Source organism: Bombus bifarius, unplaced genomic scaffold (genome assembly GCF_011952205.1).
Source record: "Bombus bifarius isolate JDL3187 unplaced genomic scaffold, Bbif_JDL3187 scf7180000007966, whole genome shotgun sequence".
Lineage (NCBI taxonomy): Eukaryota > Metazoa > Arthropoda > Insecta > Hymenoptera > Apidae > Bombus > Bombus bifarius.
Window position 1 is genome coordinate 2,048,238 of NW_022884352.1, and position 15,521 is coordinate 2,063,758.

Consider the following 15,521-nt stretch of genomic DNA (forward strand, 5'->3'; position numbering starts at 1 on the left):
CAGGCCACGGGGGCTCCAGTGACTCTCAAACATCTTTTTAATACATTGGCAGTAATAATCACAAATATCTGGTTCCTTCTGACCGGAACTGTTTTAGCCTTGGGCGGATAGCGATAAGATTGTTCGAGTATAGATAAATATATTTCTTTGCCGTTGTTCTTACATGGAGCGCCGTATATGATTCACGCAGCCCACATAACTGAAGTTTCTCACGGCAAGCAATACGTCGTTCATTTTTCTTAAAGTTTCTTTTTCTCGCGCCGAACGAAAATCAGGGAATAATTGGGAGAAATAAATTGACAGAGGAAAACGATATAGTAATCGAGTCGTTCGTTGGACAAAGAGGGGGATCTGTCTTCTCAGAGCGCCATCTTTTACAGGTGTCTTTTACAGGTTTATAAACATCGTAAAGCCAAAAATCACTCTTAAGTTTTCTTGAAATTTCGATCTTCCTCGTGATCAATTACTACTTCAATTTCAATTCTCTCGAAATGTTGACCTAAGCGCAGACCAAGAAATAATCGAACGAGACTGATAGAGGAAAATGATCTGAGATGTTCCTGAAATGGATTATCCGTCGAGGGTATCGTTTCGCGAATCCCTTTTGTTCGTGTTCCTTGGACAGGATCCAACTCGATGTCTCCGTAAGAAAAGCAACGATAAACACGAACGACGTAGCTTAGAATTTTAGCTGCTACTTTTCAATTTATGGATGTTTACGCAAATTCATATTTTTGCGCATACAGATGAAAGATATTTTATAGATCATTAGTACAGATATTTTATAAATTTCTATATTCATCTACATTCTCGCATAGTTTTGCACATATATCAGCAATCTATTCGTCAGTATGACGAGTATGAGTATGTTCATTTAAGGTATAGTTGTCCAGAAAAGCGCGAACGCTACGAATTTTTATACATTCATGGGGTATTTAAAGATCGAAAACACGTATAGGATGTACATGATAACGAAAATATATAAAATACCCAAAATACAAGACCTGTTGTAATATTTAACGGATAAAACGAACCTCCTGTGTCTAAGTTTCTACTTTCCTCGTTTTCATATAAATACGAATTTTCATAAATATCCGCAGTCCGATGATAATCGTTCAAATACTTTCATGGGGCACTGTGTACAGAAGGTAAACCCAAAGTGAAAGATAGGATGCGTGCACATTGGCACGATTCGTCCGAAAATCGCGAGTACGCGCGAGAACAGGTTCACGGTTTGCTACTGGACGATCGAAAATGGTGAAAACGGCTGAAGTGCCCGCGTTAAGTAAAATCGCGTGGAAAAAAGGTGGCGAAGGTGCGTGCGTGTGCGCGCGCGCGCGAGCTCGTGCCGCCCATGGCACGTGGCGTACACGTGCTCCGATTTCGTGCTGTCTCTCTCCCTCTCACTCCAGTTCTCACGACTAGGTTAACCCGGGTTTTCATTCACGGGTTCACGTGAACCAGCACGGCGCAAGAGGACCACCAAGAGTATCAACGTTCGAGGCAGGAGCGAATCTTCTGCATCGCCTCGGGGTTGCGTTCAACAGGTGAGAAGCTGCCGCCATTTTCGCCTTCACGTTTTACCAGATCACGCGTTCTCACGCGCGTTCGATGGTCTTTCCTTTACTCAGGGTGGAAAGGCAAGGGTGTCTTATAAACGACGATAGACGAAAGAGCTATTTCTTCTGAGAATTGCTTCCCGCTAAATCGACGGAGCCGAGGAATGGGTAAGGGGCGGGAGGGAGAGAAAGAGAGAGAGAGAGAGAGAGACAGAGAGAATCGAGTGGAGGATGATCAGAGGGAAATTACAGGGCAGACAAAGTTCGATGGTCGAGTTTGACCCGTGGTATCTCGCGGTCGATGAGACTCGAAATTCCGAGGAATTTCGTGAGTCGGGGGCAGGCCATTGAACGTCGGAAAGTGACGCTGGTCGAGGACAGTGGCACCTGCCAAAAAATCAGAGCCCCCTTTTCGGCTCTGGCGCCAGGAGCCGAATGCACATTTGTTCGAGCCCCGGTGTCGCGTGTACGCGTCTATATATGCCGTATATATACACGTACGTATAGGTGTGTACACGTGGGCCAAACTTAACGAAATCTGGCCAGATGTCTATTCCGAACCGTGGTGCAGGTCGGCGCCGTACAGACCCACCAGCGGCGCGCACTTGCGTGCATTTGTGCGCGAGCGTGAATGTCTGCACACGCGTTCGACCAGCCAGCTTTTCGCCGATTACGCGCGCTCACGATCTGTTACAGGTGGCATCGCTCTTCCTACCCGGCTTAAATCGGCCTGCGATCAATTTCTTCGTCTCCGCCAGTCTCCTTCCTTTCTTTCTTCTTTTTTTTTTATACTTCTTTTAGAAAGCGAGGCTACTTTTGGTACCCTTGCAACGAAAACAAGAATACGCAGATCGAGGATCTATGCAGTTATACAACTGCAGAATTGTTAACCAGAAGAGACTCAACTTCTATGCTGTGATAACAGACTATACTAGAACATGTTTAATTTAATAGATTTGCCGCCACAATTTATCCCTCTTTGTCGTTAAACAGCGTGTAAAGGTTTCTGGTCAGATAGATTTTTCACTTTCGCCCTATTGCAAAAGCGATATTTCGTGGAATTTTATAACGAGCAAATGGAATATTTTAGAGAATTTAAATTACGAGCGAATTCCGTTTATACGGACTTTATTTATCTGGAGCTCGACACCTACCGTATAAACGAAAAATTATCGGTAATAAGGATAATCGACGAACTTCTATTATAGGAATTTCACTTGTCGTTCTCGACGCACAAACTGGTAAATCTATCCGAAGAAACTTTTATCATTATAACGATAAAGGAGAACGAAGTTGAGAACAGCGAAGCCTACGCCAATGAGACAAGAGGATAGCAGGATATGGTACTCCATAGGGTGGTGCTTTCAGTCAAACTGCTAAGAGACACTCTAGGACGATAGACCGTCTTTCCAGAGAACGCGATATCAACTCTTGCGGAGACATTCGGCGTAAGAAACGCGTATCCGTGGTAAGAGAAACCAAGGGAAACGTTGCATGATTTTGGAGACTTTGAAGTTCGAATCGGAGATCTCGGATCAGAAACGGCTGATCGGCGAAAGGGAACGACAAGCGCCAAATATAGAGAATCGTCGGGAATCTTTTTTATCTGTCCAAGCTCCTCTCGGTAACCCAGTTCTCGCAGTGGCTAATGGACTTTTGCTCTTCACCGTGGAACATCGCGAATTTACCAAGACCAGCCGACGGCCACCGAGAGAGAAATACAGAAAGAGCGGAGACACGAGATTGTTGGCGCGTTACTCTCGAGGAGAAGATACGGAGAGAAAGAGAAGGAGAATGGGAGGGAAGCGAAGAGTTTCAGGACGATGGCGTTTCACGCTGTGGCAAATTCATATCGACCATAACGGGAGCGCGGCGAATGGCGGCGTACGTTCGGTAACGAGGGACTTGCATTAGTCAGGAATTCGAGTCGCACCGTGCACTCGCCCGTTTCGCCAACTTCTCAAACACCTTCGCGTCTACTCTCCACTATCGAGCCAGCTAATCTAGTTCAGGAGCCCGAAAGTAAATCTCCATGCTTTGACTAACCTTCGACTCTGCCGCGTTCTTTCCTTCGTTTTGCATCTGGTCGCGTTTCCTTATCCTTAATAATCATCTTAAGTTTAAAGAAGGCTGCGTGATACGCGTGTTTTCTTATTAAGCGAAAAATAATCCTTCGAAGCGCGAACACAACAATTTCTGCAACATTTTAAGATTCGCGAACACGATTGCTGATAAATACGCGTCTTTATATTACTGTTATCTCGATGACCTCACGATCGAAAGACGCACATTCACCCTCGAACGAAAAAATACCAGTGCATATTGAAATTACTCATATCGTCACAATATATTAGTATCATCCTATATACAAAGTGTTACGACTCGTTAAGCATTTTATCAAAGCGCATTTTTATCCTGCTCGCAGCGAGAAGATAAAACCCACAACAACCAACAATATCTACACAGATTTCGCGAAGAACGCAAAAAGAGAATCCTCTGTTTCGAGACGCAATAGATGCAAAGAGAGAGAGAGAGAGAAAGAGAGAGAGAGAGAGGGAGTGAAAGAGAGGGAGAGGTCGGAAAAATCGAGATGAATTGAAAGGTCGAGCTTAAATGATTACAAATTTTTCGCTAGCGATAAAGCAAATAATAAAGTTGAAGATAACGTACGAAGAGATCTCCGCGTGACCTATCGACACTGGTGTCGCACGCGCGTATATAATACACCGCCGGCCATAAGTATCAGCGCACCTACCCAATTACATTCGATGCAAGACACCAACAAATTTTACTTTGTTCGATATTTTACATTATAGACAGATATAGTCACCTCGGGAACCAAGTTAGCCGTCTTACGTTTAAAGGGCGTTGGCTTACTCTTTCCGAGGCGACTGTATCATGCGTATAGATATAACGAAATAAATTTCGTCCGGTTTTCTCGATTCTCTTGATAAGAATAGAAAATTGCATAAAAATCCGCAGCTTATTTATAACAGTACAGCTAGAAAATAAAAGTAGTCAAAAGCATTCGACTTACGCTAAATGTTTATAAGCGTGTTGATATACTTATGGCCGACGCTGTATACTACGCGTTGGCTGTATATTATACGTTTCTGGCGTGTAAATGGAAGAGAGAGGGAACGAGCGAACAAAGTTCGACGCGGACGAGGAAGAAACGATCGTGATCGGGAGAATACACGCGTGCACGACGGTGGGAGGATGCTCGTTGGCGGAGAAAGGGATTCAGACTAGGGCGTCGAGGGATGAGGGGTCGAGGGCGAAGAGGGGTGGAAGCAGATGCTCATCGGGCCCCTGCTGTAAATGTAGATTATGCTCATCCTTGATTTGTGTGTGCGCGCCCGTACATGAAACGCACTTTGGACTTGGCCTTCCCTAAGAAGAGGATCGAAAAGTTTCGTAGCCGAACCACGGGAAACTTTTCCCTGATTTACTTTCAGACTGGACAGCTTCCGGAATTGCAGCTACCGAAGAATAGCGCTAGAATCCCGCATCCTCTCCGTGAACACGGCTTCACGAACGGTTCGTTAACGAGTAACGAGTCGTTCGAACGTCTCGAAGAATAGAGCAGCGCTTCGCGATGCAAGAAATCGAATTCGCGTGCTTTGGAGACACGCTTGTACACACCTTCCGATTGTCCAATTCAATCAATATTATTCCGCATACGCTATATTAATTAATATTTCTTAAGTGCTCAAGAGGCTGATAGAAACGTATATTCGACTTCAAAAATAAATGGAAAGATAGTTTTGAAGCGAAATTGATCGATGACGTATCGAGTTTTAAAATCGCTTCCCTAATTAAGTAAATTTTCGCTAATAACGTTAGTCGAAATATGCGAGAGGGTTCTAATGGTTAACGTTTATCGCTTCAATTTTTTTTCTTTTTTTTTCATCGATTTATCGGATCCATAGTCTTTTTTATTTCGACTCGATAGATCGATGCACAGCCATCCTCTGATACTGTAATTGTTTTCGGCAAAACACGTACTATACAGAATCATAACTGCTAGAGGAAATTGCAGTTTACATTTGGGAGTCGTATACATTTTCATTTCCGCAGTTACGAAATCATCCGTTTATCCACTTGGAGTACCATCGAGAATTTTCATAGGCGATCCATTGCGGTACCAAGTCGTGTGCGAGGCGCGTGTGCGACCAATAAGCAATGCGAGAGTGAAGGAGAAGGCGGCAGGAAGACAGGGATATAGCGGGAGTGAGAAAAAAGAGAGAAAGAGAGAAAGAGAGAGCAAGAGGCAGGTGCATCACGGTGACACTCCCTCGATAATTCTCCTGAGAGAGAAATAAGGTAAAAAGGGAAAAAGAGAGAAATCGAAGGGTCTGTGGGATGGAAAGAGAAAGGAAGAAGGAGAGCTAAGTCACGAGTGTTGTGTCTGGAGCTCGTTTATGGTTGTTCGTTCAAACTCTCGCTCTGGGGAACGAGAGAGTTTCAGAAATGGCGCTCTTGGGTCAGATCAAATCAGCCGCGTTTCCCTGCGAGGAGGTATTCCCTTGTAATACTTGCAAGTCGCACGGATTCGTCGCTACAGTTTACGAGCTGAAACAGAATCGCCCCGTGGAAGATTCGATTTTCCAGCCACCACCGAGATATCGCACCGCGTTTCTTCATACCGAAATATCGATCCCGGACAAAAACATTGCAATCGGAGAAAGTTTAGGGAACGTGAATGAGAGTCGAGGCAAAGCTTCAAGACCACGCACTGCTCCGCCAAAACAAGCGAAAGAGTCTTAATAGATGCACATCGATCCAGATATCTTTTACTTTCGGAGTTCCAAGCCTCTTTCAACTATGAATCAGTAATATCAACGATTGAAACAGGCTGGAATATCGGGAGATAAAATTTTCAAGATCGTAAAAGATCGTTTCCGAAACACCCTGTACACTCATCCGCGTTTCGTTGGTCAACATTGAATAATTAGTGCTTGCAGAAAGTATTTGCTCCTAAGTAAACGTATCGTGGACGGTGAACGCTTTATCGTGCCGCGGTTTCCCGAAACAAACTCCGCTTCAGGTAAATTTACTCGTGAGTCACTGTCTGATAATTTTAGATCGAATCGACCATTAAAATCTACGCTCGTGTTTTCGTGGCATTACGTGCAATTTTGCCGTTTGCCCATCCTGTCGTGCGAGAACCTTTGAGACGTATACATATGTACGTACAGTCCCATTAACGAACAAAGATAGAAACGCTTCGTCCAAATGGAAAGAAATATCTGTGGAATGTACGTTGGAGATTCCCCTTTATTTTTAGATACCCTTGCACTTGAACGATCGAGCCCTGACCCTTCGGATATTAAAACAATGAATGAGAATTTGTGGCCTGCATCAAATACTAGCTGCTCCTTAAGTTACAATTGACCAATACTATAGAACTACATTTAATATCTACCTGCATATATCGTATAAGATTAAAGTAACGAGACAAGAATAACAAAATAAGATAAGAAACGTGACCATGTTCCCGTCTTAATAAAAGCAAGCATTATTATTACCGAAAACGCATACGCTATTTTAATAGCTGCAAAACTAAAAAATCTGCGCATCGTTCTGATCAATTTGGTAGTTTCACTGCCAACGAGTCTGATGAAGTATAAAAACTTGAAAGAATGTCTGGAATAAAGTAAACGGTAATTTCATGCTGGTAAAGAAGTTTCAAGTTGCTGGACTTTAAATCGTACGAATTCAGGTAACTGGACTAATCTGAACGAGGCTTTATATCAAATCGTATACAATGTTTCCAGTCAAAGTGGCAATCGTTGAAATTAACAGGGGCGAAACGAGCGAAGAATTAACCGGATTGTTGGCAATTGGCGGCCGCCTCGTCCGAACAATTGACGCTTAACGAACCCGACACCGTGCGCGCTTAAACATCGGGAATATAAATGAGTAAGACGACGATCGATCCTAAACAATCGACGCGATATTTTCGAAATTATTCGGACCGCTCTTCAAACATCGTGTAAAACTCGACACGCCGTTCGGCCGGCGAATCGTATATCTAATCTCCGATTAAATACACGAACTCGCCGCGTGCATCGATATATCAATCTAACGCGGCTCGTCTAACAAGAGAAAGAAAAAACGTTTAATTTGGATAGTCGATCCTGTGTACGTAGTATACGTAGGTACTATGTGCGACACGAAACATTTCGTTACCGACTAGGAAGAGCATTTGGTCGAGGACAACCATGCACCACCTCCAGCGTTTTCCAAACAGTATCCACAAGCTAAACAAACAACCGAGACTCGGTTTACCAACTATCCCGAGCGACATGCAAACAGTCGACTTTACAATTCCCTTTGAACAACAATTTTCGGAATGATTTCGTGGCCGACACGACCGACACGACCGACCAAACCTGCTACCCTTATTAACCTTATCGCTGATAAATCAAAGCTCGACAATGTCACCATATTAGATATAAATTTCGAAAACAGATAAGAATATTCGACCACGAGCGTGATCAACATCGAGCGTCGATAATATCATCGGCGTTCGATCGGACAGGCACGTGCTGGAATTGACGTGTGTTAAAACTGTCGCGAAAGGATGGGAACCTCTTTTAAATACGGTTCACGCAACGACCATGGCGTAACAATGCTCCGAATTGTAAGAACTATTTATTTCTCGGTCAACTACGTGAAAAGGGAAAGGCGAGAAAAGAAAAAAAGAAATGAAAAAGAAAGAAAGGACCGTAATTCCTACCCTCGAGAAGTCTTTCGAGATTCTGTGCCAGTAGAAAGATTCCGATTTATGGTCTTTCTTATATTATGTTCGAGCGATTAACCTCTAACGATTCCAGCGGCGTCGCCGAGAGGACACGTGGTACATGATCGAGTCTCGGCTGTCTCGCCCAATCGGGGGCCAACTTTTGAAAACGAATATCGCCACATCGACGAACGTCGATGATACGCGAAATAAATAATAATGCATTAATGTCTAGCGTTGTTGTTTTCGGTATTAGTCGCACGGACGCTTTACAAATGTATCACAACAGTTTCGATCGACTGTTGCACATGACAGCGAGCGAGAGAGCGACGAGTCTCCGATGTCTAGGTTATGTCGACTATATTTTCGACGTCTAGTACGCCACACGGACAATATGCAAATAGTATTCGAGTTTAAACGAACGAAAGAACAATAATAGCGATACACGAAGCACAAGGAAGAGAACTAATCTCTCTCTCTCGGGGGGTTAGTTCACTACGACGGGGCAGCACTGTCCAAAGCACTGACAAGCAAACCAAAACACAGAACGGAGCGAGTCAGTCGAGAGAATCGTCCGGCACGGATCGTCGACGTGATCAAGAGCTCGATCGACCGAAACACAACACTCGAGTTCTTCCTAACCCTTTGTAAAATGATTCGTTGACACAAGGGAACCACCAAAAGCGACGCTTGCTGCATTTAATGCACGGTGCTCTCGCAGAAGACACTAGACACAAGAGACTCCGTCGCTCTATTTTCACACGGTACACGCACAGCACAGAATTCTCCTGATTCTCTGTGTTTAATGAATATTGTTTCAGTGACTGACGACACTCACCAGGATGCTTGTTGGCGATCTTATTGAAGCAGTTTTGAAAGACCTCGTAGAGATGCATCGGCTCGTCGTCGCTGGCCGCCATGTTTTCACGAGACGAGAAAACGAGTGGACGTTCGTGGTTGAGGCGAGTGGGGCACGGTTTCGCGGTGTGGCCGCGCGTGGAGTCACCCTCCTCCCGGAACGGTCACGCACACTACTGAACCACGCCGCCTCACCGATGCGGCTCTTATAGTTCATCAGTGGCGCCACTCTTTTTCCACTGACTCGCGCCACTGTCGCTACGCGGTTGCTTTGAATATCATTCTTTCCTCTTTCGACACCTTCGCAAAAATATATTTATCGTTAATCAAACATAATCGTTATTTCTTTATCTTCCTTATTGTCTAGTCATTCTCCGATGGACGGGCAAAAGAGTGTAAGAGAATATCTTTTTTCGTGGAAAATGATTAATATTTGAAAATAACTTATATTATTTTCAACAAAGTAATTCGAATTAAGCAAACATCGTAAACAAAAGACAGCAATATTGAATAGCGTATTTATCCTGTTTTAATCAAAATTTGATTTATAATCTCCTGCCCGCCCATCAGAGGTTTAATCCAATGATTATTCGTTTTCTACTTTTTTCTTTTTTTTCATTAATCTACGAACAATGTAGCCTTAAATAATAAGTTTAAGAGATTGAAGATTAAAGATTACAGTCCATGAAAACCTAAGGAGTTCGGGCATACGGTTGCAATGAAAATTTTTATTCACATGTTAAGAGTACAAATAATTGTACAGAATAAAATCTATAGGTTGGGCGTATGAAACGTATAATTAAGTTAAGTTTTATTATAATGATATAATAATATACGATTCTTTTCGTGTCATCGCGTATCGACGGAGCGTTATTTGCATACGGTATATACATAAAATAAAAATTCTAGATTGCACTGAATGTCATCGTTGTTAGAGATTCTAAAATATATAAATAAAGTAGTATTTAATATCAGTAACGTGATTATACGTGCGCGTACTTCTTACGAGTTACGAGAGATACGACAACGATATCGCGTAATTTTCGACGTATCGAACTTTAGTAATGTCATATCGTATTTTTAAACTCCAGCAAAATCGGAATTTTGTGGAATCGGATGAGATATGTCCTCGTAATCCTGTCGACCAAAGCCTAAAATAGAAAAACATTCATAAAAGTTTGTTCCCCATCCCCTTCAAATTGTGAACCACGCATACAAAAAAAGGCAGTACGACACAGTGCATAGTTCAATATGGTTGCAAATAAAACACTGTACATTGTAAACAGTTTGTATCGTATCAAGCATTACATTCACAAATACCGTTACAAACAACGTAGTGTAACTGTGCGATATAATATGCATACTTGAAACAAAAGATGTCATGCACCTACTCAAAGCATAACTTTGTAGAAGCAACGCAGGCCTACAAAACATCTGTATTCCAATGTATTACTGACCCATTGCAGGACCTGTAGTAAACATTGTGGATAAACATCCACCTCTTGCTTGGCCTATTCGTAGAAGATATACGCTTGTGATGATGCGAACAATCATGTTTATGATCATAATTGTTGCACTAAGCGTCTCAGATACATCTACAAGTTCGTGCGATCAGATTGATATATCTTCTGCGTAGGGAGGTTAATCAACGATATAATTTATCAAGCTTTAAGTGTTAGTCTTAAATTTGATAGTAAGTGGCACCAACTTACACATTGATGGGAAATAGACTGCTAATGTTACTATGTCAAAAAAAATGGACAGTACATTTATAAAAAGTGCCTAAAATATATAATTCTATTACAAACACTGATCTTACCAGAACCATAAAATATATATGAATGGTTAAATGCTTACAAATTGCAGAGGTTCGTCTGATTCGATATTGTGAATAGCCCACAATAAACAAACGAAGAAAAGAAAATTGTAAAACATTACAGACCTTGGGCACCAATGTCCCTGAATGCTCCTAGAAATCCATCGTTTAACTATGTAGTACAAATATGACATTCCATACATTACAGTACTTTACAATACTTTCTAAATTGCAGATTAGTATACAGTAAACAAAAAGTTTATTCTTACCATGTTACTAGGACTAAATGAATTGCAAATATCACCTGAAAAAATCCGACAAGATCATAAAAAATGATCTTAAAATGCTAAATAAGTAGAGTTTTCTAGGCAACGGATTCTTGATAATGCAATTGCGGTATTGCAGAAACCGCCTTGATAATACGAGAAACTTGTCAAACAAGTTATGGAATTGTTTCATTGCCGTGCCCTTACATAATTCTATTTTACTCTTTAGAAAACATGCATCGTCGAAAGGAACTACGGTAAAGCCTTCGTAAAAGGTAATTACAATTTTAGGAGATTATCTGACATCTGTTCTCATAATCGGAAACACCGAATATCGAAGAGAAATCGTCGTAATCGCTCGAGCGGAAAGCGATAACAAAGCGAAACGAGAAAAAGTAAGGAATATGACGTGCAACGAATAGGAATAAAGCAAATGATTCCAAAGTAGAATTATTCAAGGAAATGACAAATCGAATGTTACTTTAATGATATTTACCTTTAAAGGGTAATGAGATAGACTGGATATGTCCGGCATTCTGTAAGCTTTCAAATTTTTCTCGAACTTGATCTAATACCTTGTCACGTTCTTTGCTTCTACGTTGACTATCGTTAGCTACTTATCAGTCGAGACACGTTTGTTATTCGTCCACGATTGATAAAGTATTCTCAAACTTCACCCTTTTTCTAAACCTTTCATCAATGCAACGCAAAACGGATACTGCGTAGCGATACACCTCCGTTTCCAACGACATCTAGCACAAACCTGCGATCTGAGCACCATCTATAAAATGCAATGCGTACCAATTATTTGAATTTAATATGTATTAATTAAAAATTTATCTATGTTTTGTCTATGTTATACCATTTTACATCATCGATCGTAAAAGATATAAAATTTAACATCGTTAATTAATAAAAGCAACAAAAACATTTTTATGTTTCGTCCTATTGAAAAATCTACGATATCTTGACGTATTTTGTATTATATCATTGACCCTACGTGATCCTGAATTGGAAAAAGTTATCTCTCTTCACAATGCTTTGATAAGTAGTCTGCTACTATTATGTGTTATTCCCACCGCATATCACGATAAAAACATCAGCCTCCGAACTGTGAATAACTTCACTGAGATGGCAGCGTAGCTCGGCCTCAAAAATAAGTGAATTACATTGTTGTAGCTGCTGTGTATATAAGCAAGCGTAAAGTGTAGTGATCATAGTACGCGCTATAGTTACGTATAATTCACGAAAATAAAGTAACAGAAGGATCGATATTAATAAGGATGTTAAGGAAAGGAAATCTTTTTATGAGAAATTTACGCCGTACTACAAGAACGTTTCACGATGAAGCTATCATTATCGGTAGTGAACAAGACACCAAGTCACCGGAGTATCAGGTTAGAACGAGAGTACATGCGCATTTCATTCATAAACGAACCATCCTGAAACTAATCTCTTTAAGGATTCCACTTTTGATCGATATTAACTTATCACTTTGAAAGGGATGTAAAAATTATCGCGATATTAATTGCACGGACGGATTATTTTATCACTTGAGCGAGATAAATTGATATTGTTTATTTAAATGCATTCGGAGCGTGATGGACGACTGCACAACTGACTCACGATGATGTATGGCGCGTAATACAAACCTTACGAACATTGCGCGCGCCTTTTTTTCATAATTTATTAAAAACAGTGCATGCAATGTTTCGAATAATGAAAATAATTGGCTCTCAATTGGTTATCGTTGAATCATTAGCGATCACACAGCTTGAATTATTTTGCTAAATCGGGATAATTAATAACAGTATTTGTACAATTATGATTTCTAATATTTAGTATTTGATTAATTTTATTCTACATTTTATGACTGTCATCGTAATGACTATCAGTGATTTTCGTTGCGTAAAGTAAAAAATACAAATTATAATTGAATAAACTCTATAGTAATTATCTATGAGCCAATGATACTGGTTGGGGGTTAAAAACGATTGTCAGAACGAATGTGGAGTTGGTAAAAAAATGTTTCTAGGACAATTATGTACAAATGAAGTGTATGGTAGATAGACTAAAAGAGACAGTCGAAAAGGTAGTAGAGGGCGGGGGACGAAAGGCGAGAGAAAGACACGTAAAAAAGGGAAAACTTTTACCACGAGCACGAATTGACACGCTTCTCGATCCGACATCTCCTTTTCTCGAATTTTCTCAGTTAGCTGGTTACGAACTGTACGATAACGAGGAAGTGCCAGCTGGTGGAATTATTACTGGCATCGGCAGGGTAGAAGGGTAAGTATTTCCAATTTCCGGACTTGAAAAAATTCTTTGATAATTACGTTAAAAATATGTCGTCACCATTTAGCACTGAATGCGTAATAGTTGCAAATGATCCGACTGTGAAGGGGGGCACGTACTATCCAATCACGGTGAAAAAGCACTTGAGAGCTCAAGAAATTGCGGAAGAGAATCATTTGCCATGCATATATTTGGTAGACAGTGGTGGCGCAAATTTATCTAGACAAGCCGAGGTATTTCCGGATAAAATGCATTTCGGAAGAAGCTTCTACAATCAGGCGATCCTAAGTTCGAAGGGGATCGCGCAAATTGCAGTAGTAATGGGAAGTTGCACAGCAGGTCTGACTATGATCCGCGTATTCTACTTGAATCTCTCAGCACTGTTATACGCCAATTATTCGCAATGACATTTAATCAATTTATACAGGAGGCGCATACTTGCCAGCTATGGCCGACGAAAACATAATCGTTGGCAATCAGGGTACTATCTTCTTGGCTGGTCCGCCTTTGGTGAAAGCTTCTACCGGCGAAGACGTTACACCGGAGGAGTTGGGCGGTGCGACAGTTCATTGTCGGTAATTAACAAGTACATCTAGACACATCGTTTGTTTTCGATTATGGTTTTGGAGTTTCAATTTCAGAACCTCTGGAGTTACCGACCATTATGCCATGGATGATACTCACGCCTTGTACTTGGCTCGTCAGATTGTGAAAGACTTAAATAGACAAAGACCGATGCACGTAAACTTGGACAAACAGATGGACATACCACTGTATTCCGTCGATGAAATTTATGGTATAGTTGGCGTAAACTTGAAGCGACCGTACGATGTCAGAGAAGTGATAGCGAGGATCGTGGATGGATCGAGATTTCGCGAGTTTAAGGCGCAGTACGGGGAAACGTTGGTTACCGGCTTCGCGAAAATTTACGGTTACCCCGTGGGAATAGTTGCGAATAATGGCATACTGTTTTCGCAGGCCGCGTTAAAAGCCACACATTTCGTGCAGCTCTGCGCTCAGAGAAAGATACCGCTTATTTTCTTGCAGAATATTACAGGTACGTATCTCGTTGAATGAAATTGCCGCGTTCCCACGACTAATACATCTGGTCATTGTAAAACTGCAGGGTTTATGGTGGGCAAGGATGCCGAGGCCGAGGGCATTGCTAAAAATGGAGCAAAAATGGTGAACGCCGTGGCTTGCGCTCAAGTGCCCAAAATTACGGTGGTGATCGGTGGTTCGTACGGAGCAGGAAATTACGGTACTTTGCATTTGATAAACGACTGTTCGAGTCATGTTCAGTTTGTTTAATTTTGATACATACGCAGGTATGTGCGGTAGATCTTATTCGCCAAGATTTCTCTATACCTGGCCGAATGCAAAAATATCCGTGATGGGAGGGGTACAGGCTGCGAATGTAATAGCGCAAATTACCAAGCAGCAACGTGTTCGCGATGGGAAAGAGGTACAAAACATTGAAATTCGTTCTGTTATTGTCTTGTCAATTATCGATATAATCTCGTCGATTGTGACAGTGGACCCCGGAAGAGGAGGAGGAGCTGAAAAGACCGATCATAGAGAAATTCGAAAAGGAGAGCAGTCCGTACTATGCCAGTGCCAGGTAGATTTTCACGTACTGTTAGTTCTTTCACTTTATGAGAGCAAATTGAGAGTAAATTGTTTTTCAGGCTTTGGGACGACGGTGTGATCAATCCGACCGACACTAGAGTGGTATTAGGCCTTAGTCTATCGGCAGCGCTGAACGCACCCATACCAGAAACTAAATTTGGAATTTTCCGAATGTAAGGTTCGTGTTCAACGATGCAACCAGTGACCTGTAATTATGAAAGTATGAACCGATGTTTGTAACCTCCCTAACAAAATTTTAGGCCAAAGATATATATTTTTTATACAAAGTTATCATGTATACATGATCATTAAACATTCCACATATACATATATATATGTATATATATATA

At 41.5% G+C, this 15,521-nt stretch overlaps 3 protein-coding genes across 14 annotated transcripts in view; 1 reads left to right on the plus strand and 2 right to left on the minus strand.

Annotated features, from left to right (window-relative positions):
• LOC117208832 (transcription factor 12) overlaps positions 1–12,042 on the minus strand; it is a 106,410-nt gene extending 94,368 nt beyond the window's left edge. For 11 of the 12 annotated variants that reach the window (XM_033450256.1, XM_033450350.1, XM_033450340.1 and 8 more), the window contains exons 1-2: positions 11,744–12,028; positions 9,146–9,465 (exon numbers count right to left, since the gene is read on the minus strand). In XM_033450256.1, coding sequence (XP_033306147.1) covers positions 9,146–9,227 — 82 coding nt within the window. In that variant the 5' untranslated portion in view covers positions 9,228–9,465; positions 11,744–12,028. Of the gene's footprint in view, positions 1–9,145; positions 9,466–11,743 lie in introns of all 12 variants that reach the window. The other variant, XM_033450239.1, reaches the window with a different exon arrangement.
• On the minus strand, positions 9,944–11,782 carry LOC117206767. The gene is made up of 6 exons (XM_033446391.1): positions 11,744–11,782; positions 11,251–11,285; positions 11,023–11,191; positions 10,878–10,947; positions 10,623–10,760; positions 9,944–10,316 (listed from the first exon to the last, which is right to left on the minus strand). The coding sequence occupies exons 1-6, from the start codon at positions 11,780–11,782 to the stop codon at positions 10,246–10,248; spliced, it is 522 nt and encodes a 173-aa protein (XP_033302282.1). The 3' UTR covers positions 9,944–10,245.
• Positions 12,043–12,337: 295 nt separating the features above from the next.
• LOC117208887 (methylcrotonoyl-CoA carboxylase beta chain, mitochondrial) lies at positions 12,338–15,497 on the plus strand. Its single transcript, XM_033450392.1, has 9 exons — positions 12,338–12,644; positions 13,283–13,536; positions 13,610–13,881; positions 13,970–14,117; positions 14,184–14,599; positions 14,669–14,803; positions 14,871–15,007; positions 15,078–15,163; positions 15,231–15,497. The coding sequence occupies exons 1-9, from the start codon at positions 12,531–12,533 to the stop codon at positions 15,346–15,348; spliced, it is 1,680 nt and encodes a 559-aa protein (XP_033306283.1). The 5' UTR covers positions 12,338–12,530; the 3' UTR covers positions 15,349–15,497.
• Positions 15,498–15,521: the final 24 nt, after the last annotated feature.

Excerpts from the sequence above, each read along its gene's own strand:
- LOC117206767 (XM_033446391.1), bottom strand. The coding sequence starts at position 11,782 with ATGCCGGACATATCCAGTCTATCTCATTACCCTTTAAAG. Across the intron at positions 11,192-11,250 it reads CATTTAGTCCTAGTAACATG|TACTGTAATGTATGGAATGT; the intron begins GTAAGAATAAAC and ends AGTATTGTAAAG. Across the intron at positions 10,317-10,622 it reads TACTACAGGTCCTGCAATGG|GCTTTGGTCGACAGGATTAC; the intron begins GTCAGTAATACA and ends TTTCTATTTTAG.
- LOC117208887 (XM_033450392.1), top strand. The coding sequence starts at position 12,531 with ATGTTAAGGAAAGGAAATCTTTTTATGAGAAATTTACGCCGTACTACA. Across the intron at positions 13,882-13,969 it reads AATGGGAAGTTGCACAGCAG|GAGGCGCATACTTGCCAGCT; the intron begins GTCTGACTATGA and ends CAATTTATACAG. Across the intron at positions 14,804-14,870 it reads GTACGGAGCAGGAAATTACG|GTATGTGCGGTAGATCTTAT; the intron begins GTACTTTGCATT and ends ATACATACGCAG.